We start from the raw sequence: 23,461 nt of genomic DNA, 5'->3' as shown, positions 1-23,461 counted from the left end.
ATGCCGACTATAAAAATTCCACGTGACCCACCCTAACAGCTGTTATCTTCATCAAACCGAAACATTGTGAATCTAATCATTGTGTCAACGACTCTCATAAGAAATACAACTGTAGCCGCTGTATAGCCTGTCACTTCATCAGTTGATTTCAGTTCGTTTTTACGTTTCATTTAATTTTAGTCTGCAATTTTTGTTTAAAACCAAATTTCAACCATCAATCAGAAATAAAATGTCTGCAGTGACTAAAGGTGAGTGTTTTTCTATAGTGAGTTAAATGAAAAAGGGCAACAATTTGTGTGTGTACGTGGTTCAAAGGGACTTTGAATTGTTTAAGTCATTCTGTTCAAAGGTCGAGTATGTTTACCTGTTGGAATGATATTGCTTTGAACGAGAAAGTAATATTTTGTAACTTAAATATTTGTTGCTTAATAGCTGTTGGGGGCCGAAAGGTAGAAATTACTGCAAATTCTTTCAACTTTATCATGAATATTATGGTTGAGTTGATCTATGCATTAGCAGCATATTTTGTGAAGAAATGTTCGTACGAGTCTTATCGATATGCTACAAATTCTCTCGTTCATTTAAGGTATATTCATCGTTGGAGCAAAGCGTACAGCATTCGGTACCTTTGGAGGCGCATTCAAAAACACCTCATCAACAATTCTTCAAACTGCAGCTTGCAAGGCAGCCCTGCAAGCAGCAAACTGCAATCCAGAACTGGTCGATTCAGTTAATATTGGCAATGTTATCCCAGTGAGTAAAACATCATTCAAACGATAATTGCAATCCAATTTACAAATACTGTACACGTTTGTAGGCATCGTCACCTGATGGAGGTTATTTACCACGTCATGTTTCATTGCATTCTGGTGTTCCGATTGATAGACCTGCACTTGGTTTGAATCGATTGTGTGGTTCTGGTTTCCAGGCGGTTGTTAGTGGAGCTTTGGACATTATGAGTGGCTCGGCACAAATATCATTGACTGGTGGAGTGGACAATATGAGTCAAGCACCGTTTATCGTTAGAAATACGAGATTTGGTACAACGTTGGGCGGAAGTTACAATTTTGAAGACAGTTTATGGGTGAGCGCGCTCCGCCCTGTTTTGTAATGTGACAAAATATCCAAACAAAATCTTATTTTCAGACGGCCTTAACTGACAGTTACTGCAAATTGCCTATGGCTTTGACTGCAGAAAATCTGGCTGTGAAATACAATATCAACAGAGAAACAGTTGACAAATTCGCTCTACGATCTCAACAGAATTGGAAGAAAGGTGCGGTTTTGTTGCTTGTCTGGATCTTCTTTTTACTAAAAGAAATTTATTGCAGGTCAAGATGAAGGTGCATTCAAAGCCGAAATTGTTCCTTTCAAACTAAAAGTCAAAGGAAAGGAGGTAGAATTTTCCGTTGATGAACATCCAAAGTAAGAAGTGACCCAATCCAAGCCGACAAAAGGAGTTTAATTTCATTTTCTTTTTACATCCTAGGCCGCAAACAACAATGGAAAGTTTAGGAAAACTATCTCCAGTTTTCAAAAAAGATGGTGTTGTGACTGCTGGTTCCGCATCTGGTATATGCGATGGAGCTGCAGCTGTTTTATTGGCTTCCGAATCGGCATCATCTAAACATAATTTGAAGCCGTTGGCCAGAGTAGTAGCTTATTCCACAGTGGGTGTTCCACCAGAAATTATGGGATTCGGACCAGTGCCTGCCATACAAAACGTATTGAAGGTCGCTAATCTGACTTTGGATGACATTGATTTGATTGAAGTTAGTAAAGAGATTCATTTATTGACGTCCGATAACTTATCGAGTTACCATTTATATAGATAAACGAAGCATTTGGCGTTCAAGCACTGGCTTGTGCACAAGCTTTAAACATTGACTTCAACAAATTTAATGTAAATGGCGGAGCCATTGCGCTGGGCCATCCATTAGCTGCCTCTGGTTCACGTATCACTGGTCATTTGGTACATGAATTAAGGTAATCGTTTTCGTAGTTCGTTCCATATCAAATAGTGCTAAACATTTAACTTTGCATTTCAGACGGAAAAATCTAAAACGAGCAATTGGATCTGCCTGTATTGGCGGTGGTCAGGGAATCGCTGTTTTAATTGAAGCTGTTTAGACCTACAAGAATTTGACATTTTTTTGTAAGCATTTTTCTATCAAATACATTTGTATTGTGTACCATTGAAACACTGACTGAGTACGCCTGCTCACTTGCCAAGATCCTGTCCTCTTGATAGTTTTAAGGTAAAAATTTCTCCCTACATATTACTACAAATCATGATTTCCTTACTTTCACTGAAAGTCCGGAAAGTCATTTTCCTTCATTCGACGAGAGTGACTCCAGTTTCACATTGGAAAACTATGCAACGAATTGATCGACACACAACAAAAACTTTTATTGAAATAAATTAATTACAAAACGTTCTCAATAAATAGAATACAAAAATGTGTATCAGTACACCACCGAAAGCTAAATTCTCATAGATTCAGTTACTAGTTTCATCTCTCAATCTCAATCCAAAATTCAAATGCTCTTGCGAATAAATTTTTCACCCCAAACAACCATCCTTTTGCATTACGAAAATTTGAAAAAAATGATTTACTTAGCCTTCCCACTACAAATGAATATTTTGCTCGAAATACGCTTCAAATCGACGGACAATGTCGCGATCTTCATCAGTGTACCCATCCTGGCTTTCCCAAGGTTGCGACATCAACGCAGATAATTTAGCACTAGCACCAAACGCCTGGTGACTGTGAGTCACTTCCACGTCCCATCGATTTTTCAACAGCCAACTGTCTTTAATCATGTCAGACGCCTTTTCCGCAATCATAAAGGTGGGTGCATTAGTGTTACCACTTACAATTGTTGGCATAATTGATGCATCAACGACCCGCAGGCTACGCATACCGTAAACTCTCAACTCTGCGTCAACAACAGCCGTCGGATCGGACAGTGGTCCCATTTTACATGTTCCGACCGGATGATAAATGGTTGATGTGAAATAGGATAGGTAACAGCGTAGATAAGCATCCGTGTTGTTTGGATGAACGTCACAATCGGGAAGATTGGCACGAAGTGGTTGAACTTCATGAATTTGAAAGTCAGGAGTGTCCAACAACCGTTGAAATTCGCGTATCCCGCTGATCATTGTCATAACGTCTTCTTCCTCTCTCAAATATCCAGAATCGATAATTGGTCGCACATGAGGATTTTTACTGCGCAACCTGACAGTTCCCCTTGACTTAGGATTCAGAAGAGTGACGAGAACTTGTAGCGTTTGTGCCTCGTTATTTGCCATTAATAATTGTTGAATAAAGTCATCACGATAGCCCATACCATCAAGTATCTCTCTGTAACCGATCATTCGTTTGCGTTGAGCCATAAAATGGAACTGAATGTTTGGATATCTTGAATGTCGATATTCAGTGTTAGTGAAGCCCAGTAAGTCTAAAGCTCCGATTCCGGCAAGAGTCCCACTTCTGGTTCGTAAGTACATGTCCAATGAATCCTTTAAATCTTGCGGCGTTTGACTCTGAGCCATTGATCGATTGTACTGCATTCCATAGATACCAACCAAATGATCTTGTAAGTTATCCCCGACAGCCAGATCTTTCACCACTTGGATTTTAAATTTTTCCAAATGTTCACGGTGTCCGATTCCCGACAGCATAAGTAATTTGGGTGAGTTGATTGCGCCAGCTGACACAATAACTTCTTTCTTGGCAAACGCTTCCATCCTTTGGTGCTTAATCTCGAACCTCACCCCTTTCACCGTATATCCATCGATAATTAATTTCGTAACAAAAGCGTTTTTCATAACGTGTAAGTTCTTGCGTATTTTGATCGGCGAGAGGAATGCTCTTGCGGCACTACAACGTTCTCCGTCATACAGTGTTCCCTGTGCCCTCACAAATCCAATATGTTCATCAGCATTAACGTCTACAAGTCGTCGGTACCCTATTCTCGCAGCTGCATTGGTAATAACTGATTTAATTGGATCAAAACTTCTAAAGTAGTCGACACTCAACGGGCCTTGCGTTGAATGGTATCTGCCATGAGAATGATCAACTATCCATTCTTGCTTATTCCCCTCAGACTTTAAAAAGTATGGTAAAACTTCTTCGTAACTCCATCCCTGATTTCCTTGTGCACGCCAGCCATCGTAATCGCGTCGATTGCCGCGTACGTACAACATAGAATTTACTGCACTCGAACCGCCCAGGGTTTTTCCGGTTGGCCAATACGTTCCCCATTTGAATGCCCTGCTTGCTCTTTCGTTTGGTTCCACGTAATTGTTCCATGTGTACGTTGAGTTTAAAAGGAATGGTTGCAGATTCGGTACCTAAAACAAGACCCGTGCCAACAATGAAATTATCTAATTTCGCAAATGTTGATTTAATTGAAGCCCTAAAAACACACGCCATGTGGGCACTGCACACAAATGAATAGATAGTGAATGCACAATTCACAATTCGGTATGCTTGATTCAAGTGCGAATTACCGTTTACAAAATATTGATCCGAAACGAAACAAATCATTCAATTTAAATTAAAGCAGTTCGGTATTGCAACGTAATAATTGGAAGTAAAAAAAAAATTGGTGAATTTGCATAAAGAGATAACTACCTGTACATAAGCACCATAATAAACATAGCTCTGAGTCTTGTAACGGATGAAAGTAAAATGAAAGAAACAAAAGTCCAATAAGTTACGCAAATTAAAGCGAAGGTTCACACTAATTACTTCAATTCACATCTTAAGCAAACACTTTGGACGAAAGGCAATGACAAAAAATTGATTGAAATTTCGGAAAATCTACGTGTCTCGAGCTGTCTCGTTTGAAGGTGGTACAAATGAAGCACCAAAGAACTTCGCGAACTAACAATTAGATGAACAATGAATGGTTTTGAGTCACAAGTATAAGATTAAAGTGAATTTGAATTTACATATAGAAGTTCCAGTGGGTAAACTATCTTGTCATTGTCACCAAAGGCCCAACTAATCACTTGTAACAAATATGAGTTTACCACAAAATGAAGAAGACTTTTCCGTACTTACATCACTTTCGATCGGTGGATCATCTCCTGCTTCGAGTAGAAGAACTTTCCAATCTTCAATTTCCGACAGTCGATTTGCAAGAACACTTCCAGCAGTACCTATTATTTAAAATTAAACTATTGGTAAATAGAAACAAATTTAGTCCTGACTTCTACATACCTGCACCCACAATCACGAAATCATATTCTTCGAGTCCTAAAACAATGAGTCAATAACTGAAACGTTGGACGACGAATATTCAACGGTTACCTTCATGTAAAGCCTTCGGTCCATAATCTTTGGGCCAGCGATATTTTATTGGCGATTGATCCATTGTACATTGCGCTAATATCAATATTCGAATTAGTCTACCAAATAGGGTGATTGCCGGAATGTTAGGCGAACACAAGAACGATGACATTGTGAACAAAATCAAGGTCGGTAAGGTTTATCCGAAGAAGTTGGAAAAAACTACAACTTGTCTAGTCGTTGAACTAATAAAAACTGAATGCTCAATCTCAATCTGCATAACTTCTTTCTTCCAGTATCATGTGTCCCCACCTGTTCATTGAAACATTTCTAATACAGCAAAAATCAATGGTTGGACGTTTTCTACGTATTACATTGTCGACCTCAATAAACATTGATTTGTTAAATTATTTTGGTTATATTTCCAATGAGTTTTTGTTTCCTCTAAAAAAGTTCGAACATAATCAACCAAAAAATCAGTTGACATAACATTTGGCTTTCCTAAAAAGCAGACAAAAACATAGTCGACGGAAAAACAGTTGAACACAATGTAAGATCTCTTATTAGAGCTTTTAGAATCGGTCTTGTGTTCTCTTCTATTTATCTGGTAGTGCGAAAATGGATAGGTAATGTCGACATTACATATCCGTTTTCAGGGAGGTAAAGTGGGTGCTCGCACACGCAAATAATAGTTATTTTCCTAACGCATGCTAAAATTCGTTTTTAGCGAATGAGAGGTTTCCAGCTCGAGCCGGAGGAGAGTGCTAGAATCGAATTAATCACGATATTTTAACAGTAGTTAGGAAAAATATAGTACGGAACGAGGGGTGACGCACTCGGTACGGAACTGCTTACAAATTTTTATTTTGGCCAGTGAGAAGTTTAATCGAAGGGAATGTAGGTAATTTATTTGACTATTACATTAAAAGGTAAACGTTTTCGTGTGAATTTTGTTGATCCGAGGCGTAGCCGAGACTTTTCATTTTTATCCCGAGTTATGCAATGGATTTCACATTTTGACTCAGAATTTTTGAGCGCGTCGAAAATAATGCTTGAAACATGAAATGTACGGTTGTCGACGCATGTATCATGTAAAGATACTGCCTGAATATCGTACTGTACAATTTGTACATTAGAGTCTAGTTTGAAACATATCAAAGTCCATCAAATCAAAGCATATATCAGAGTGCTTCGACATTTGCTACTTATCACTGTGATAAAATGATAGTAACTGCTACCAGCATTACGCATGGAATAGACAAAGTAGAACACACAAGCCAATTGAATGAAATTTCTGAGATCTCAAGCGCGTTTGAAATTAGAAATTTTGTTTTTACGAGAATTAACATCTAAAAATAATTGGAATTTTTAACTCTCTGGTAAAACAGAAAATTTGTCATACACTTACTAGCTTCATAGCAACGCATACGTATTACTCTAGGTTACCTACGCTGGTGTAAGACATAATTTTTAACAGTGTGATCGACATACCAGAATAAACACAGTGGAGATAGTAAAACAGCCACAGAACACAAGAAAATTTTGATTTATTCGTAATAAAGACCTGAACAATTCTAAAATGTTGCGCTTGCTAAAGAAAGTTATTTGCATTTACGCTAATTTCTTTTTTTTAAATAATTTTAATCGTCAACTTAAAAACATTCGGTTTGGATGCATACTTGAGTTGGTGGTCGACCAGCCTTTTTATTTCCCTATGCTTGGAAGAAGCCCTTTCACTAAATTGATAACTGTTGTGTCGACAGTCAACAACAAAGCGTTGGCCAGTCCTAGAACGCTTTCTACTGCTGCATTTAGGACCGAGGTTATCTCAAGGAAAACGGTCATCAAATTTTTAATGCTTTGGGTGGAAGATGAAACGACAGTGCTAACAGCATTAGTAAGTTTAACAAGTGCTTGCTCGAATGAAATGGAGCAGGATTTGACCGATTTCGAAACTGGATAGTTACGATCGTTGAGCTCACCTAAAACACAACTATGTACAGCTGGGACAGAAATCAATAAGTCCAAAGTGAGCAAATGCAAAACTAAAACTGAGTCATACATTTTCTGGGTTACTGCAGTACCGCAATCATTCGATAGTGTCTGATCAATGAGCGCCAATGTATTCAAAAGTTTTTGGCATACTTCTAGAACGGGTGTGAAATCAACGCTTCTTTTGCAATTTAAAAATAGACAACTGTTTGTAAATTCCTTCATAAACTTGGTGAGTACAGTACCAAAATTTTGAACAGCCTTTGTGAAGGACTTGGTTTGTTCATCGCCAATATGTTCCGATAGATTTTTAGCGATCTCAATGTATTCACTGATCTGCAGAGGAATGACTTTCACGTACTCAGCAATGAAATTTGCGCCGGATCCCTCCATGTTGTCAGCTTGGCCCAATAACTTCAAAATTCTCGTGGCACCTGATTGAACTATTGGTGAATCTGAATTACTGAAGTAAATCAATTTCGTCACATGTTTCTCAAATGAATTTAAAGTGGTGTCAGCAATTTGAAATGCATCTCCTTTTAATAGCCCAGCAGTTTCTTTACATTTATCATAATGATCCTGAAGAGCTTCTTTCCAAGGATCGTCGTCACATGTACACGTATAGCTTCCGTTGCTCTGAAAACTTTGCCAAGTTTTAACCACACTGAATCTAGTCGTTTTCCCTGCGTCTATGGTCTACAAATCTTTTTATTAAAACCAAAATAATTCAAAACTAAATGATTTTACCTTGCACAGCAGACCAAGCACCAACAATAACATCAAGCGCTTCATTGTAAAATTAACCTTAAATCACCGTTCCGTTGGTTAAAACTGTCTTTTATAGCTTCTCGTTCAGATGAGAAGAATGTGTATAAGGTTGAATAAATGTTTATGGTATTTAACCAAATGTACCACTGTTTAGTCAGATGAGTCAGATACCAGATCGTTTCTAATAATTTACGAGGGGGTAACAATTACAAAAAAAATCACAAAAATTCAAGAAAAATCCGAAGAAAAAAAAATCAAGAAACTGGAGCAAGGAATTAAATAGAAATGATCAAAAAATCTAACCAGAAGTTTGCAGATTCGACTAATGATCGTTGAGTAAATCGAAAAGAATTTTAGGCTGTTTTTGTGAAGATATTTATCTAAGCATCTACCAGGTATTTTATAATCGGTAGAGTAAACTAAACGCACCTTACATTGTAACACATCATTTGTACGATTAGTTCTCTACAAGCCGTTCACCAATAAACATATTGTCAATCATACCGTTGGGTTTTACTGCGAACAACTCTGCTCATTAGGTTATGGGCCCAGGTTCGATTATCGTTCAGAATTTGTCCTCATGATAGGATGAAAACATTGTTACGCTATTTCTATTCCTTGAGAGTAAATGAGATTTAAGACTACAAATTTCAAATAGTTTTTCTGTTTGACGCGATAACTAATTTACTCGAAAATGGGTGTACTGCATTGACCTGGAAGTCATTATTCCTGAAAGAAATTTCATCCGATATCCTAGGCTGCTTTCGATTCAATTAGTGCTTTTAACAGAGTTAATAACCCAGCAAGGCGTGTTTGGGCGATATTAAGGAGAATTTATTCGTACTAAAAGTTTGGCATAATAAGTAAAACGTTTTAACTGAAAACCAATTCGCAAATAGGATTAACAGCAAGATCATTTAGAAAAACCAACACAAATCAGAAGAAATCACAAAATTCAAGAAAAAATCAAGAGAAAAAACTGTTGTTACCCCTTAATTTAACACGTGTTAATTGTATCACAAAAACTATGATGAAGCAACGCACTTCAAGCATGAGTTGTACTATAAAGAGAGTGCAGAAACTAGACAGTGTAAAAAAAAATTGGAATTGTAACAACAGTTTCAAAATAGTACGCTTTCGCAGCTGTCACAACGATAACTCATGCTTGTAGTGCGACGTATCAAGTTTTATACAAGCTCAAAACGATAGAAATACAAAGCTGCAGAAAACTACATACTTCGAGCTTGAAATAGAGTACTATTTTGTAAGACAATTTACAGCGTCAAAATATGTTTCCACTTATGTCCACAGCGAAGTAGTTCTCTAAATAGGGTACTGAAACTTAGCAGTGTGTCATACTGTAAAAGTTCATACAAAATAGAGCTCTATTTGGCAGTTGTCGACAATGATCAATTTTGCTTGAAGTGTGTTGGCTTAACACAATTTAAATTACAACAGCTACGAAAACATCGGCGAGAAAAAAACAATGAGTTGCGTCTTAACATCCATTTTAATTGTTTATTCAAGTGTTTCACTGCATTGACAGTATTTCCATTGAATTCCTTTTTTGTGCAAAAATTAGATCGTGCTAGATTTTAGGCAACGTATTCATTTATTGAAAGTTTTATTTTGTTATGAATTAAGGGTCATACTTTCCAAAGCGTGCCAGTGGTCATACTATATGAAACATTACTAAAATCTTTGCTTTTTTCATATGATCCAACATATTCCAGTATGATGTTTACCCACCTGTTCCCATTTACTTTTTCTACGTAGTTATGACACTGTCGACCCCAATAAACATTGATTTGTTCAAATATTTTGGTTATATTTTCAATGAGTTTTTGTTTCCTCTAAAATCCAACATACCGAGGGATGAGTGAAACTTTAAGTGGATATCGCTTAAATATTGTAGATATTAATAAGTAAAGTCAAGTTGGGAAGGTTGGGAACTTATTAAAAAAAAAACAAATCAGAGACTCGGTTCCATATATGAACTCGTTTCAACATTTATCATCCTATCACTGTGATAAAATGATTGTAACTGCAACATTTCGCATTGAATAGACGATGTAGAAATTTCAATTAATTTTGGCTGCAAAATATTCGGTTTAAAGAAAACTAAAAAGAAAATGTATTTGAAAAAATATTTTTAATATTACACAAGTCCTTACACAACGAAAAGTAGGTACGACTTTATTATAATCACCATCGTCGAAAATTAGAGTAATTTTTATTGTTTCTCAATCCATGTTTATCAAACATTAAAACATTAACGTACATTTTGCCAATATAAATCGCGTACCCTCATCCGTAATTCGTCTTCATTTCGATTGAATAATAATTGAAATGGAAGCTCAGATTTCAACTGGTTTTCTATGCAAGTGAAAGGAAATATTTATAATTAACTCACAACATTTGGAATGAACTAAAAAGAATTTTTTTACTTAGTATCGCATCGTTAGGATAAGCAAACTGTTGCAGTCGAATCGGATTTAAATAGTTTCTTTTGGTTAGATCCATAGTCCATCAACTTTTGGAGCTTTACCAAGATGGAACAGATTCAAATCCGAAATGTTTTACTTGGAATATTTTTAAGTTTAACAAGCACTGGCAAATCTTCATCGACAGATAAGAATTTTATTTAGAAGAAAATTTCAAATGTTCCACTATTCGCTTATCCTTCGATTGATTTAGACTCACTCAAAAATAACATTAATTAATAAAAAAAAATTCTAAATGCGTTTTCTTGTAACTTTACTTTCATATACTTTTGTTGAATGGAATATAAAGCAAAATGTAAAAAAAAATCTTCGTTTGAATCAATGACACATTCTCTCGACATTTTTTTTCGGTTTAATTTATAAAATTTTTTATCTAAGTTTATGTACAATGATAAATTAAACACCGACACTGTTAACTGAAATTAAGTGAAAATCATCATCACGAAAAATAAAATGAAAATCCGCTAATCGTAAAGTGCAAATGGAACGATAGAAAAAAAACTAATCCTTTATGTGCTGTGTGCGTTCACGTTTAATTAATTTTTCCTCAATTTTTATAATTTGGAACAGTAAATTGTCTCTTTTTCCTGGTTATGGTCAACATTTGATTATTTATGATGATATGACTCAAATTAAATTAAACAAAACTGTAATGTCTAAAACAACATATTCATCGTAGTCCAAGACTTTGATGAGCACTTTGGAGGTATTAAGATTTTTAATCAAATATCGAAAAAGCTTTTCGCGTTTAAATGATCAGTCATGTTCACTTTCGAAATTAAATAAAAAAATAAAATTTTGCTGCACGTCGAATCATTTATTGATCCTCAAAAGTTTTTTTTTAGTAGAATTTTTTGGCTTGCGATTCACGATTATCTCTGAAAATTGAAATTTAAAGTTTAATTAAAATCAGGTTCGGTTATTGTAGGAGATCTTATGAAGAACTTTTTTTAGAGAAAATATTTTCTTTAAATTTCTCCAATTTTCTTGAACCAAGAAAATTCGAGATAATTCAAAATAATATTTTCACTCTGGTTACAGAACAGTAGCAGAAACAAAGAGTCGATCAAACTATATTTCTAAAATTTATCACAGAACGAAAAAAGGAACTGACGACTGTGTTTCACCTTCAAAATGTAACTTCCTCGTCCGCTGCAAATATTGCGCTGTCACATAATTAATAGGTTTAAGTCCACTTACGACACTTAATTCAAGTGTTAATTATACCCCCATATTTCGTTTTCACGCGTCATTGACACAATCACGAGTGGTTGGATCGGAAAAAATACATCAAAATGAACGGGATAATTCCATCCAGTCTTAAATTCAATTAATTTTGAATTGAATCTACCCGACAACCTGTCTTACAAATGTTACCCTTGAACTTCTGGGATTATAATAACAATGGTACTGTTTTGTTGCGCATGTAAATTTGGTTTTCAAATTAATTTCAAAATTAGAAAACTACAGCCGCTTAGTGCACAATATTTGTTCTGGTATACTCAGGTGAATAAGTTTGAATAATCTTTCAATTCTGAAATTTGCACAGCTGCAATCGACCTACGTAGGATGTTTTTTTTAAAGTTTCAGAACAAATACGGGTCGGCATCGGCAACTGACAAAACAGACTCGTGATAACAGTATAAAACAATTTTTGCAATTTAAATGGAACCAGTCAGATTAGAACGGCGGAAGGAAATAGCTGCTACAACGACTAATTTTTAACTAATAAATCGGCCACGTTTAGAAAAGATGAAAAAACTAATTTTCATCTGTTTGGTGGTTTCCCATCTGGTAATCAATGCTGGGAGTCAAAAGTATATCCGTTTTAATCGCAATTTTGATTTGCAAACAATCTAATTGTCATGCCATATCTTTTGTTTTACCTAAAGCTGTCCATTTGGGCAGAAAGCTCTTCAGTCTAGTCAACGAATGGATCAAGCGCGCCAGTCTTTTGTAAACGAATTAAGTCCAGCAGATTATGATCTTTATGTTACCGAAAACCACGTAATATTGACGTTATTTTCACCTAGTTTTGGATTTACTGCAATACTCGCATTTTATAGCCTGGTTTCGAAGTGTGGGCCGAAGCTCCCGTCGCACAACCGTTCTGGGACGATTTTCGTCGAGCTCGTATAATGCTGACAACGACTGAACTTATAAATCATAAAATGTTTTTCGACCGACAATGCAACGACCTGTCGCCGTACACGAATTGTTTCTCACGTTTTGATTCTTGTTACGACACCGTTGGTCTGCAATGTGACATAAATGCACGATATCGAACAATGGGTGGTACTTGCAATAATTTGCAGAATATTAAGCTCGGAGCTCAGTACTCAGCATACAGTCGTCTATTACTACCTGAGTATCATGACTGTAAGTGTCCTGATGGTAGACATCTGCGATAGATTAAACTATAAAACCGAAACCCATTTATCAGGTCTACATTCAGAGCGGAGGACAGCCATTGATAGCATAGAATTGCCAGCACCGCGAATAATTGGTAACATTTTGGCTGAGAATGGTTTTGGAATACAACAGGCGGCCCCTGCTCAATCTGTTTTAAATGTGTTTGGTGCCTTTTGTGGACAACTGATTACCCACGACACCGGGTCTAGGATTAATGTACAAAGATACAGTAGGTTCGGACATTATCAGTAAAAGTAATTTTTAAAAAAATGTTAAAAAAAATTAGATACATCCGGTCCCGGTATTCAGTGTTGTTCTCAATACTACACCCGAAGACAGTCGGAAGAGATCAGTCATCCAGCATGTAAGCCGATGGATATACCATTCAATGATCCATTCTTCAGTCAGTTCAATGCGAATTGCTTGAATTTCATCAGTTCACAAATAACGTTCCCCAATGACTGTAAAGTCGGACCAGCACAACAGGTAAATTAAAAAAAAAAGATTTAATAAACGAGAAGCGATCAACTCGTATCCATATTCTACAGTCGAATTCAGTTTCGTCTTTCATGGATTTGACGATCATTTACGGAGACAGTCTAGCCACTCAAAATCGTCTTCGATCCAGACAAAACGGTCGTATGATAACTAACGCAGGAAATGTTTTGCCCGTAACACCGAATTGTCAAAGACAGCCATGCTACTTTTTGGGTTAGAAAAAGGAGAGCTGCATTGACTGGTTAATCACAACCAATTGTTTTAGGTGACGATCGTCTTGTGCAAACCCCGATGTTAGCGCTATGGCATTCTTTGTTTCTTCGGCTTCATAATTTGCTCGCACCACAAATTAGTACCAATGACGAGGTCGCTTATCAAGAAGGCAAAAGATTAGTTACTGCCCTGTACCAACGCATGGTGTTCAACGAATGGTTGCCGGTTATTTTGGGTAGTTTGAAGTGATTTTTCATAAATTCTAGATTATTCACATGGAAAATTGTCTACTACACAGGCCAGGCAGAATCTGTGAACCGTCTATTGACCTGCGATCCGGCTAGAGCCAATTGTGGCAGATATAATCCCAGTACCGATCCGAGTAACACGAACGATTTCACACATGGAGCTTTCCGATGGCTACATGCATTCGTCCCTTCAACGATAAACTTTTATGCAGTCGATAGAAGACTGGTAATGTCAAGAGCCCTGTCCGACATGAATTCAAGTCAGGTGAACATCCTAGAAACGAACTATGACAATTTGGTTCGAGGAAATTTATACGATGCAGTCAACTACGGCGGATACAGTCCTGAATTGCGCAACCGATTGATGAAAGATGCCAGAGGAATGGGAACAGATTTATTTTCTATCGACATTAAGCGCGCACGTGATCATGGCGTGCCACCGTATCACGCGTACATTTCGTATTGCACAAATACGGCCGTTCAGATCAACACCTGGGCAGATGTGGATCCATATTTTACGCCAGCTTCGGTACAGATCTTGCAAAAAATTTATAAAAGCCCTAGAGATATAGATCTTTTGGTTGGTGTGTTGGGAGAACGTCGTCAAACAGCATACACGATTCTGGGAAAAATCGGAAGTTGCATCGTTGCCGAACAGTTTAGGCGATTCAAATTTGGAGACAGATTTTTCTACCAGTGGACCGATGGACCTAATCCATTTACGCAACGTCAGTAACTTGTTTTGACCGGAGAAAATTCAATCAACTGACCGATTTATCTTTCACAGTTCAATTGCAAGAAATCGAAAACTTTTCCACGGCTAAATTCCTTTGCTCCGTTACGAACGCTGGCTGGGTACCACAAAATGCATTCTTGACACCAAGTAACACCAATCCGTTGGTGAACTGTGCTTCAATTCCGAAATTCAATATTGGTCTGTTTAAGAAGTGAACAGTTGAAACTACGGCCGTCAGTGTCAATCAGTGACGAAAAAAAATTAAATAAAAAATCGAAACGATTGCCAATCTGATCTGCGTTGTTTGATTCTCATTGAGATTCTAAATATTAATTCCCTTTGCAAAGGGAGTGACATGAGAAATAACTCCTAGCAAAGACACATTTTCCGGAAAAGCAAGGATTTCGGGACGTATAAAGATAGGAAATTAAGCCATCGACATTTTAAGGTCGTTTGAATGAAAAAACTATATGAAAACCACTTACTTGTACAACGTATATGCTAACATCAAACTCAATTGAATCGCTGTAACAACTAGGAACGCAGTAAGTCCCAAACAATTATTCGTAGGACAACCGCCAGTCTGTGCTTGTGGATTGATTCTAGAAAAACGGAATCAGAAAATCAGTAAATCACATGCAATGTCGCTCGTCTACTGTTTAACGTACTTTTGTCCAACAGCTGCAACGCCCAATTTTACTTGATTGAGACCATCCCTCATTTCAACAATCAAACTTTGGACGTCGTATCCACCACCACCACCACCCTGTATCTGTGCGGTTGGTTGTCTCGATTGATTTTGAATGATGCTATCCGTTCGAGTTTGCACATTTTGCACAAGCGTTTTGATTTCACGAACAGTGTTCAGGAACATGTTCTGATTATTGATGATTGTGTTGATCTCATGTCGTTGAAGTGCGTCGCCAGTATAAGCTTGTTGAGGTGGTGGAGCACCGCCTGTTTGTATTTGAGGTTGAACCCCGCCTTGAGCATTAATTGACAACAGACCTAAATTTCAACAGAAATTCAAGTTATCTGCTCCGTCATTCACAATTGATTCAGTAATTTACCCAACGTTTTCTCCTGACGACCGATAACCTCATCCATCTTGCGCGACAAGTCTCGAAGCACATCGGTCATATGACTGTGTGATTGATAAATCTGTCGCAATTCCCTCTGATTGTCACTTTCAAACCAGTCCTCTTCATCGTCCTTCTTCGCTTCCGGATGTTCTTTGCGATATTCTTCACGTTGAACGTCCATTTTTTTCTGATAGTCCTCATACTCTTGGTTCAATTTGACGGATTCAGCTTCGGGCAACTTCATTGTTTCAGTAATTTGACCAGGCTCGTGCAACGATGTCGTTAAGAAATGGAACACATCATGATCGTCAGCCAGACCGCCGGTAGCGGCAGATATACCGAAATAACCATTTTTCGGTAAAATTACACCTTCCGCCCGTAAGCACATCTCATAATCATCGTTGTTGTTGGTCATACCGTTGTGGAACAGAACGGTTAAAGTGTTTTTGTAGTATTCAATACGCGCTCTGGTTGGGAACGGCTTATTTCGGAAGTCCCGTAAACAGCCAGCAAGTAATTGAGTTGTTCCGTCGTTTTGATGGTCAAATTTCCTTGTTCCGTCATTGAGAACAGCCATAATGTAAGGATTGTTGTGCTTGTTATCATTATCGAACGAATCAAAGAAAATACCCAATCCGTTCCAGCTGTCTGACGAACCGAACACATCGCCATTGTAATCTCCCTTCTGTGATGTATACCAAACTGCCAAACCATCGGCTGAAAATTTCACAATTCAATTGACATCACAATTAGACTAATTTAAAATTCAAAGATGACAAATTATGTAGATCGTACCTCCAATTCGACCGCGACCGGATACACGAAAAACGACTTCGATTTCCCAAAAGTCAAAATTTGTTGGCGATTTGGTCCAAATGGCACCCTTTTGGCTTCGAAGTGATGGGGCCACCCTCACACTCTCTGAACTCGCGATGGCATCTATAGATTAAATAGAAAAACGTTCATTATCTGCATAACTTATTAGCGATGAATCCATCCAACGTGTCATAAAAAAAAGTTATTCAAATTTCAACATAAAATCAGATCATCCATTTATCTCTTTTCAACATTATGTGAAAAGTGTCAACGAGGAAAACGTTGCACACGATTCCTGATCTGACGTGTCTTGTTGTTAAAATATTCACTCACTTCCACCGTACTCAAAAAAGGGCACAGTTCCATCCCGTTGCGCTAGATATGGAGGTTTGAACGAATATTTGTATTCGAAACGTCTATGCACTTGTTGGTTCACATTGCCATTTGCAATGTTTAATTGACAAACTAATAAAATTGTAAAAATTAGGATTTCTAATAGCCGAAGCCGATGACAACACACCAACTTAAACGCCATTTTTGGAATGACAGGTTGACAGATTTGTTTTTGGTTGAAGTTGATTGTGGTTTGCAATGAACTGTATTTCGAAAATTTGGAATGCTTTCGAAATAATTCACAATAATTATTTTATTCACAATGATTTGTTGATTCACAACTTCTTTTTGAAAATAAAGTGGGAAAAACTTTGAGCTTATTTATTCAATAAATCTTCAAAGCGCAGGAAATACAATAGTAAACTTTTAGTCTGGACCTGTCAAAGCACCTTCTACTACTTCTTCCTTGATTTCATCTCAGCTACCATCACAGTTCATGCCAATGTTTTCAGCCTGGTGTTGAGCGTTTCACATGTTGACTCAACACAACTTTCTCAAGTGGAGTATGTGCTAGAACTGGTACATTAATTATTAGAAACGTAAGTCGTATAGGAATGAAATTGTTTGTAGGTTCATGGTTCATCCGTGAACCAAAATTTTTCATTTCAGATTTTACTTCATTCCTATACGATTTACGATTCTAATAATTGGAGTATGTTTTGTTTATCGGCCGTTATCACGGCAGAGTAAAATAAACCAGGCAGGAGCGGTTCATTTTCGAAACGTCAAATAAGGGACCTAATACACTGTATGAAAATGAACTCAAATGAACACTGACATAAATTGAAAAATTTTATTCGCAAAAAATGTAGGGCTATTAGATTATTCAGGTCCTCAGTCAAAGTAGCGCTCCTGCCTGGTTAACTTTACTCTGTCGTGCCGTTATTGACAATGGTTGCGAAACAGCGAAAGGGTGTTAAGAATTTACTTCCATTAAATTCTAAAAATTCAGTAGTTGGTGTGTTGACATTATGACGGTAATTAATAATTTTCATTCAAACTGGTGCTACTCCATGTCAACTCAGCTTCATCTTTCCAATCATTCAGCTTTCTACTCTTGCACCCTAGTGTATAAAGAAGTCCATATTTTCCAAGGTTGTGAAAGAATAGATTTAAGCACCCACGAATGCGGGTGGTGGCATCATATTGTGTGGAAAGTCAATATGAAGAAAACAATTTTTTTTGTTAAGTTAAAATCATCATACCAGACTTCGTGATCAACTCCTAAGTGTCTTAACCTGTTCTTTCAGAACCTTGATATTTTCAACCAATTTTGAAATTTTTTTGTTTTCGTCGTTATGACCAAGGTACATAGTTTGGAAGGTAATGTCATTCAGGAGCGTGGCCTAGCTGACTTTGATTTACTTGTGTTTCACAAAATATTGTCTCAAAACAGATGCCCCCACCTTTTTTTTTGCAATTTTTCGTTTTTAATGAAAAGATGAGATTGTGTATTTATCAAACTTTCGTCTCATCGCACATCTAATTATGTATGATATTACCTCACCTCCCCACGTTATATACCTTCCTTGGTTCGGATCGAGACCTATCTAACTTATAAAGCCTTATACAAATAACAAATTCTATATTATTTCGGACGTTTATCCCATCAACGCTAACTCCATGTGATGTCCTTCAAAAATTCGTTTTTGACTAATAAGGCAGTATAGTGTACGTTTTATATTTTTACCTCTAATGAACAATAACGTAGATGTACTATTGAAAATGTGTTCTACCTTATCCGCCGCTCGTCAAAAATATCAAATATGCCCTAATGAAACAAATGATTTAATTATATATCAATGCTTGGTGTTTGTGGAAGAATTTTTCTAAATTCGTTTGTATTTTGAACACTGGTTTATTGAGATCACTTATAGATTCTTTGGACAATGACTACGTTTGGCAATTCAGAAGTAGTAAGTATATCCGATAATGTTTTGTTTTTTTGTTCTTTTTGTAAATGACTTTGTTGAGCGTAGTAAAAGTACAATGGAATTTTTAAAAAATGCAGTACAGTTCATACCACGCGATGTTTGTCTGAGCGTAATTAAGGATGCTGTATTGGTGGATTTCTTTTCACTTTACAAATTCGCATTAATCGTATATTGCCATACAGACATAAAATTGAACCATCAAACATACTTTTTTATGTTCTCATCCCTTCAACATAATTGATGATGACAAAGTCATAACAATAAAAAAAAGTCTAATCCGTGACTCAACACAATATATTATCGGCAGTGTGGACAATACACCACACGAACTAGCATGAGGAGGCAGGTCTGATGATGAAATTTAATGAAAGTTTTTACTTTCATTTAGATTTATGATTCACTAGACTTATTCATGCGAAAAGGAATGACTTACTTCCTAGAGGTTTGTTGTTTCTTTGCCACTGTCGCCATGGCCTGATGAGATGTGGTATTTTTGAACAGCATTATAAAATGCAAAGCATCGAAAGATGCTATTTAATCATCTCTCAGATCGAAACAGTGGTGAAAAAGTTTTCAGATTGGAAACGTTTGTGTCACATTTGGCACTGGTTAAGTTCAGCCGTTGGTGGGTTTTTTAATTTGCTCATCCAGTATGATTTAACTGGATAGCCGATCCAACAATGTTGAAACACTCCGCGTGTTTCAGCATAGAGCTGAACATCGCATATACAAATGTGAGTGTTTGAAGTTCTCGTGCTTCGTACGTTCACCAAAAACATTTGTATGTGCTTATGTTGGTATATATTATCGGCAGTGTGGACAATACACCACACGAACTAGCATGAGGAGGCAGGTCTGATGATGAAATTTAATGAAAGTTTTTACTTTCATTTAGATTTATGATTCACTAGACTTATTCATGCGAAAAGGAATGACTTACTTCCTAGAGGTTTGTTGTTTCTTTGCCACTGTCGCCATGGCCTGATGAGATGTGGTATTTTTGAACAGCATTATAAAATGCAAAGCATCGAAAGATGCTATTTAATCATCTCTCAGATCGAAACAGTGGTGAAAAAGTTTTCAGATTGGAAACGTTTGTGTCACATTTGGCACTGGTTAAGTTCAGCCGTTGGTGGGTTTTTTAATTTGCTCATCCAGTATGATTTAACTGGATAGCCGATCCAACAATGTTGAAACACTCCGCGTGTTTCAGCATAGAGCTGAACATCGCATATACAAATGTGAGTGTTTGAAGTTCTCGTGCTTCGTACGTTCACCAAAAACATTTGTATGTGCTTATGTTGGTATATATTATCGGCAGTGTGGACAATACACCACACGAACTAGCATGAGGAGGCAGGTCTGATGATGAAATTTAATGAAAGTTTTTACTTTCATTTAGATTTATGATTCACTAGACTTATTCATGCGAAAAGGAATGACTTACTTCCTAGAGGTTTGTTGTTTCTTTGCCACTGTCGCCATGGCCTGATGAGATGTGGTATTTTTGAACAGCATTATAAAATGCAAAGCATCGAAAGATGCTATTTAATCATCTCTCAGATCGAAACAGTGGTGAAAAAGTTTTCAGATTGGAAACGTTTGTGTCACATTTGGCACTGGTTAAGTTCAGCCGTTGGTGGGTTTTTTAATTTGCTCATCCAGTATGATTTAACTGGATAGCCGATCCAACAATGTTGAAACACTCCGCGTGTTTCAGCATAGAGCTGAACATCGCATATACAAATGTGAGTGTTTGAAGTTCTCGTGCTTCGTACGTTCACCAAAAACATTTGTATGTGCTTATGTTGGTATATATTATCGGCAGTGTGGACAATACACCACACGAACTAGCATGAGGAGGCAGGTCTGATGATGAAATTTAATGAAAGTTTTTACTTTCATTTAGATTTATGATTCACTAGACTTATTCATGCGAAAAGGAATGACTTACTTCCTAGAGGTTTGTTGTTTCTTTGCCAATGTCGCCATGGCCTGATGAGATGTGGTATTTTTGAACAGCATTATAAAATGCAAAGCATCGAAAGATGCTATTTAATCATCTCTCAGATCGAAACAGTGGTGAAAAAGTTTTCAGATTGGAAACGTTTGTGTCACATTTGGCACTGGTTAAGTTCAGCCGTTGGTGGGTTTTTTAATTTGCTCATCCAGTATGATTTAACTGGATAGCCGATCCAACAATGTTGAAACACTCCGCGTGTTTCAGCATAGAGCTGAACATCGCATATACAAATGTGAGTGTTTGAAGTTCTCGTGCTTCGTACGTTCACCAAAAACATTTGTATGTGCTTATGTTGGTATATATTATCGGCAGTGTGGACAATACACCACACGAACTAGCATGAGGAGGCAGGTCTGATGATGAAATTTAATGAAAGTTTTTACTTTCATTTAGATTTATGATTCACTAGACTTATTCATGCGAAAAGGAATGACTTACTTCCTAGAGGTTTGTTGTTTCTTTGCCACTGTCGCCATGGCCTGATGAGATGTGGTATTTTTGAACAGCATTATAAAATGCAAAGCATCGAAAGATGCTATTTAATCATCTCTCAGATCGAAACAGTGGTGAAAAAGTTTTCAGATTGGAAACGTTTGTGTCACATTTGGCACTGGTTAAGTTCAGCCGTTGGTGGGTTTTTTAATTTGCTCATCCAGTATGATTTAACTGGATAGCCGATCCAACAATGTTGAAACACTCCGCGTGTTTCAGCATAGAGCTGAACATCGCATATACAAATGTGAGTGTTTGAAGTTCTCGTGCTTCGTACGTTCACCAAAAACATTTGTATGTGCTTATGTTGGTATATATCAACACAATGTCTATGATATTCGAGGGTTGGAAAATTGTCATCGCTTAACTTATTCGACAATCTACAATAAGTAAAATATAAATTGGTATTTTACATTGCGGTCTCATTTCTCGACGCTCAAAATTTTTGATCGTAAAGAAATATTCTTTGACCATTAAAATATTTTTAAAACATTCAAATTTCGAAGTGTCGCGCTACTTATTGTTATAATGCTCTCCAATAAAATTGTTAAAGATGATGAAGATGCAGCAGTATAATGAAATAGGAGACAATAAACCCATGCATACAATAAAAGGAAAGCAACTAGGGTTGAATTTCTACATTTAATTTCATATAATTCTGAATTTACAGCCATAAATTTTCATTTAAATTGCACTGCAAGTAATTTTTGGGGATGCTCGACGTTTTATGATGTATTTTTGAAAGCATTTTTATATTCAGCTGGCTGCACTAATTTTACTCGATTAAATATTGGACCTACTATCGAGGGTTTCCTTAAACAATTATTCAGTATACAAACTTGGTAGGTTTTGTATCTTTTCTGATACCAAAGCCTAACAATTTGAAAATTCAGAAATTTTTAAGTATTAAATTCCTAAAAACGACCATGCGATAATGATCAATATTTTTAAGAGGCCTGTGTTTTGTTACATCTGCATTGACCAGCTGTTTTCCACACATCCTTCATGATGAATTTAAGAGTAGTCGGTGTATTTCAAGTTTAAAGTACGTGCGTAATATACATGGGTAGGTTACATTGTGGCTTTCAGACAATTTGTGGACTCGGGGTGACATATATTTTTTCCAGATCATCGTAAAAAACCTTCTAAGAAACTGTTGATCTTCTCTTAAAGTGAAAGAAGTCACGTTTTTCTCCCGACAGCAAGTCTAAGTTCATTATCGTTTCCTCAGGGTCTTTTTATAATTTTTTACATCATCCAAGGGTCCAAGTATATCAAAGAATTCAATAAGATCGAAAAAATGTAGGCGAGGATAGTTACAGTATTTTAGAAAACAGTTTTTATTGCAATTCGTAAAATTGATTTCCACTTTCCACTGTTACATGAATCTGGGCTATAACAACCAGTATCATTTCATTTATTTCAGTTTTTAAAAATTTATTACAAAGTCTTCGATTTGTGGTGCTCAAAAATGTCTCTTTGCAACACACCATACTTGACCATTTTTTAAATCGACCGACGAATGACATTCTTTAAAAAGTTTGTTTTTCATTTGGTCTAATCTTTTTAAAAAACAATCGAAAAATCTGGAATTCTTTTCAAATTTACTGAATCCATCATTTTTTCGTTGATTATTACAAAATCACAGGTTACAATACATCACAAAAAATTAAAGTCACAGATAAAAGACTTCCTCCATGCTATCGCTGGGTTCGAAGCATCCCATTACCGCTGCCGCATTGCCCTTCTGTATGGCCATACTTATGCGTTGTTTGATTATTTGCTTACATTTTTGCTTCTCATGATTTTTTAAGGACAAAAACGAACTTTCGTCTAACACAAACATGTAAAACATTACGTTTACCTTTTGGAAAAATAGTAAAATTCTAATTTTCACCCTTTTTTTCTATTATCTCTCTACCATGCACAAATAACTCACCTACGAACGCTCTAGATTTGTTCTGATTAGTTCATCTTTTTACCAATAGTAGGGTAATTGTAATCACTGCAATTTTCTTGCATAAGTACTAAGTTAGGTACTATGTGC

General features: G+C 36.7%; 5 protein-coding genes across 5 annotated transcripts; 2 read left to right on the top strand and 3 right to left on the bottom strand.

Annotated features, from left to right (window-relative positions):
• Positions 1 to 68: 68 nt before the first annotated feature.
• LOC119073554 (3-ketoacyl-CoA thiolase, mitochondrial) lies at positions 69 to 2,211 on the top strand. Its single transcript, XM_037179110.1, has 8 exons — positions 69 to 248; positions 587 to 753; positions 818 to 1,084; positions 1,147 to 1,276; positions 1,332 to 1,425; positions 1,490 to 1,772; positions 1,832 to 1,986; positions 2,049 to 2,211. The coding sequence occupies exons 1-8, from the start codon at positions 230 to 232 to the stop codon at positions 2,128 to 2,130; spliced, it is 1,197 nt and encodes a 398-aa protein (XP_037035005.1). The 5' UTR covers positions 69 to 229; the 3' UTR covers positions 2,131 to 2,211.
• Positions 2,212 to 2,571: 360 nt separating this feature from the next.
• LOC119073478 (glucose dehydrogenase [FAD, quinone]-like) lies at positions 2,572 to 5,773 on the bottom strand. The gene is made up of 4 exons (XM_037178983.1): positions 5,325 to 5,773; positions 5,235 to 5,270; positions 5,076 to 5,173; positions 2,572 to 4,360 (listed from the first exon to the last, which is right to left on the bottom strand). Exons 1-4 carry the CDS (start codon positions 5,473 to 5,475, stop codon positions 2,630 to 2,632), a joined length of 2,016 nt encoding a protein of 671 aa, XP_037034878.1. The 5' UTR covers positions 5,476 to 5,773; the 3' UTR covers positions 2,572 to 2,629.
• Positions 5,774 to 6,991: 1,218 nt separating this feature from the next.
• Positions 6,992 to 8,150, bottom strand: LOC119073575. Its single transcript, XM_037179140.1, has 2 exons — positions 8,043 to 8,150; positions 6,992 to 7,991 (listed from the first exon to the last, which is right to left on the bottom strand). The coding sequence occupies exons 1-2, from the start codon at positions 8,085 to 8,087 to the stop codon at positions 7,008 to 7,010; spliced, it is 1,029 nt and encodes a 342-aa protein (XP_037035035.1). The 5' UTR covers positions 8,088 to 8,150; the 3' UTR covers positions 6,992 to 7,007.
• A 2,048-nt stretch (positions 8,151 to 10,198) lies between these two features.
• LOC119073510 (protein ERGIC-53) lies at positions 10,199 to 17,285 on the bottom strand. Its single transcript, XM_037179028.1, has 6 exons — positions 16,906 to 17,285; positions 16,552 to 16,695; positions 15,745 to 16,473; positions 15,343 to 15,682; positions 15,160 to 15,276; positions 10,199 to 11,445 (listed from the first exon to the last, which is right to left on the bottom strand). The coding sequence occupies exons 1-6, from the start codon at positions 17,105 to 17,107 to the stop codon at positions 11,409 to 11,411; spliced, it is 1,569 nt and encodes a 522-aa protein (XP_037034923.1). The 5' UTR covers positions 17,108 to 17,285; the 3' UTR covers positions 10,199 to 11,408.
• On the top strand, positions 12,239 to 14,968 carry LOC119073474 (peroxidase-like). The gene is made up of 9 exons (XM_037178980.1): positions 12,239 to 12,384; positions 12,460 to 12,574; positions 12,634 to 12,946; positions 13,011 to 13,208; positions 13,266 to 13,465; positions 13,528 to 13,690; positions 13,743 to 13,925; positions 13,989 to 14,666; positions 14,726 to 14,968. The coding sequence occupies exons 1-9, from the start codon at positions 12,320 to 12,322 to the stop codon at positions 14,887 to 14,889; spliced, it is 2,079 nt and encodes a 692-aa protein (XP_037034875.1). The 5' UTR covers positions 12,239 to 12,319; the 3' UTR covers positions 14,890 to 14,968.
• Positions 17,286 to 23,461: the final 6,176 nt, after the last annotated feature.

The sequence above is a fragment of the Bradysia coprophila genome, unplaced genomic scaffold, assembly GCF_014529535.1.
Source record: "Bradysia coprophila strain Holo2 unplaced genomic scaffold, BU_Bcop_v1 contig_138, whole genome shotgun sequence".
Lineage (NCBI taxonomy): Eukaryota > Metazoa > Arthropoda > Insecta > Diptera > Sciaridae > Bradysia > Bradysia coprophila.
The sequence above is the reverse complement of the archived record's forward strand: the minus strand, read 5'-3'. Positions and strand labels throughout refer to the sequence as shown.

Excerpts from the sequence above, each read along its gene's own strand:
- LOC119073554 (XM_037179110.1), top strand. Across the intron at positions 1,426-1,489 it reads TCCGTTGATGAACATCCAAA|GCCGCAAACAACAATGGAAA; the intron begins GTAAGAAGTGAC and ends TTTACATCCTAG. Across the intron at positions 1,773-1,831 it reads ATGACATTGATTTGATTGAA|ATAAACGAAGCATTTGGCGT; the intron begins GTTAGTAAAGAG and ends CCATTTATATAG.
- LOC119073478 (XM_037178983.1), bottom strand. The coding sequence starts at position 5,475 with ATGTCATCGTTCTTGTGTTCGCCTAACATTCCGGCAATCACCCTATTT. Across the intron at positions 5,174-5,234 it reads TTTCGTGATTGTGGGTGCAG|GTACTGCTGGAAGTGTTCTT; the intron begins GTATGTAGAAGT and ends TTTAAATAATAG. Across the intron at positions 4,361-5,075 it reads ATCCACCGATCGAAAGTGAT|GTACCGAATCTGCAACCATT; the intron begins GTAAGTACGGAA and ends GTCTTGTTTTAG.
- LOC119073575 (XM_037179140.1), bottom strand. The coding sequence starts at position 8,087 with ATGAAGCGCTTGATGTTATTGTTGGTGCTTGGTCTGCTGTGCAAG. Across the intron at positions 7,992-8,042 it reads TGCTTGGTCTGCTGTGCAAG|ACCATAGACGCAGGGAAAAC; the intron begins GTAAAATCATTT and ends AAAGATTTGTAG.
- LOC119073474 (XM_037178980.1), top strand. The coding sequence starts at position 12,320 with ATGAAAAAACTAATTTTCATCTGTTTGGTGGTTTCCCATCTGGTAATC. Across the intron at positions 12,575-12,633 it reads TTTATGTTACCGAAAACCAC|CCTGGTTTCGAAGTGTGGGC; the intron begins GTAATATTGACG and ends CGCATTTTATAG. Across the intron at positions 13,926-13,988 it reads ATGGTTGCCGGTTATTTTGG|GCCAGGCAGAATCTGTGAAC; the intron begins GTAGTTTGAAGT and ends TCTACTACACAG.
- LOC119073510 (XM_037179028.1), bottom strand. The coding sequence starts at position 17,107 with ATGGCGTTTAAGTTGGTGTGTTGTCATCGGCTTCGGCTATTAGAAATC. Across the intron at positions 16,696-16,905 it reads CTTTTTTGAGTACGGTGGAA|ATGCCATCGCGAGTTCAGAG; the intron begins GTGAGTGAATAT and ends TTTAATCTATAG. Across the intron at positions 15,277-15,342 it reads GTTGCAGCTGTTGGACAAAA|AATCAATCCACAAGCACAGA; the intron begins GTACGTTAAACA and ends CCGTTTTTCTAG.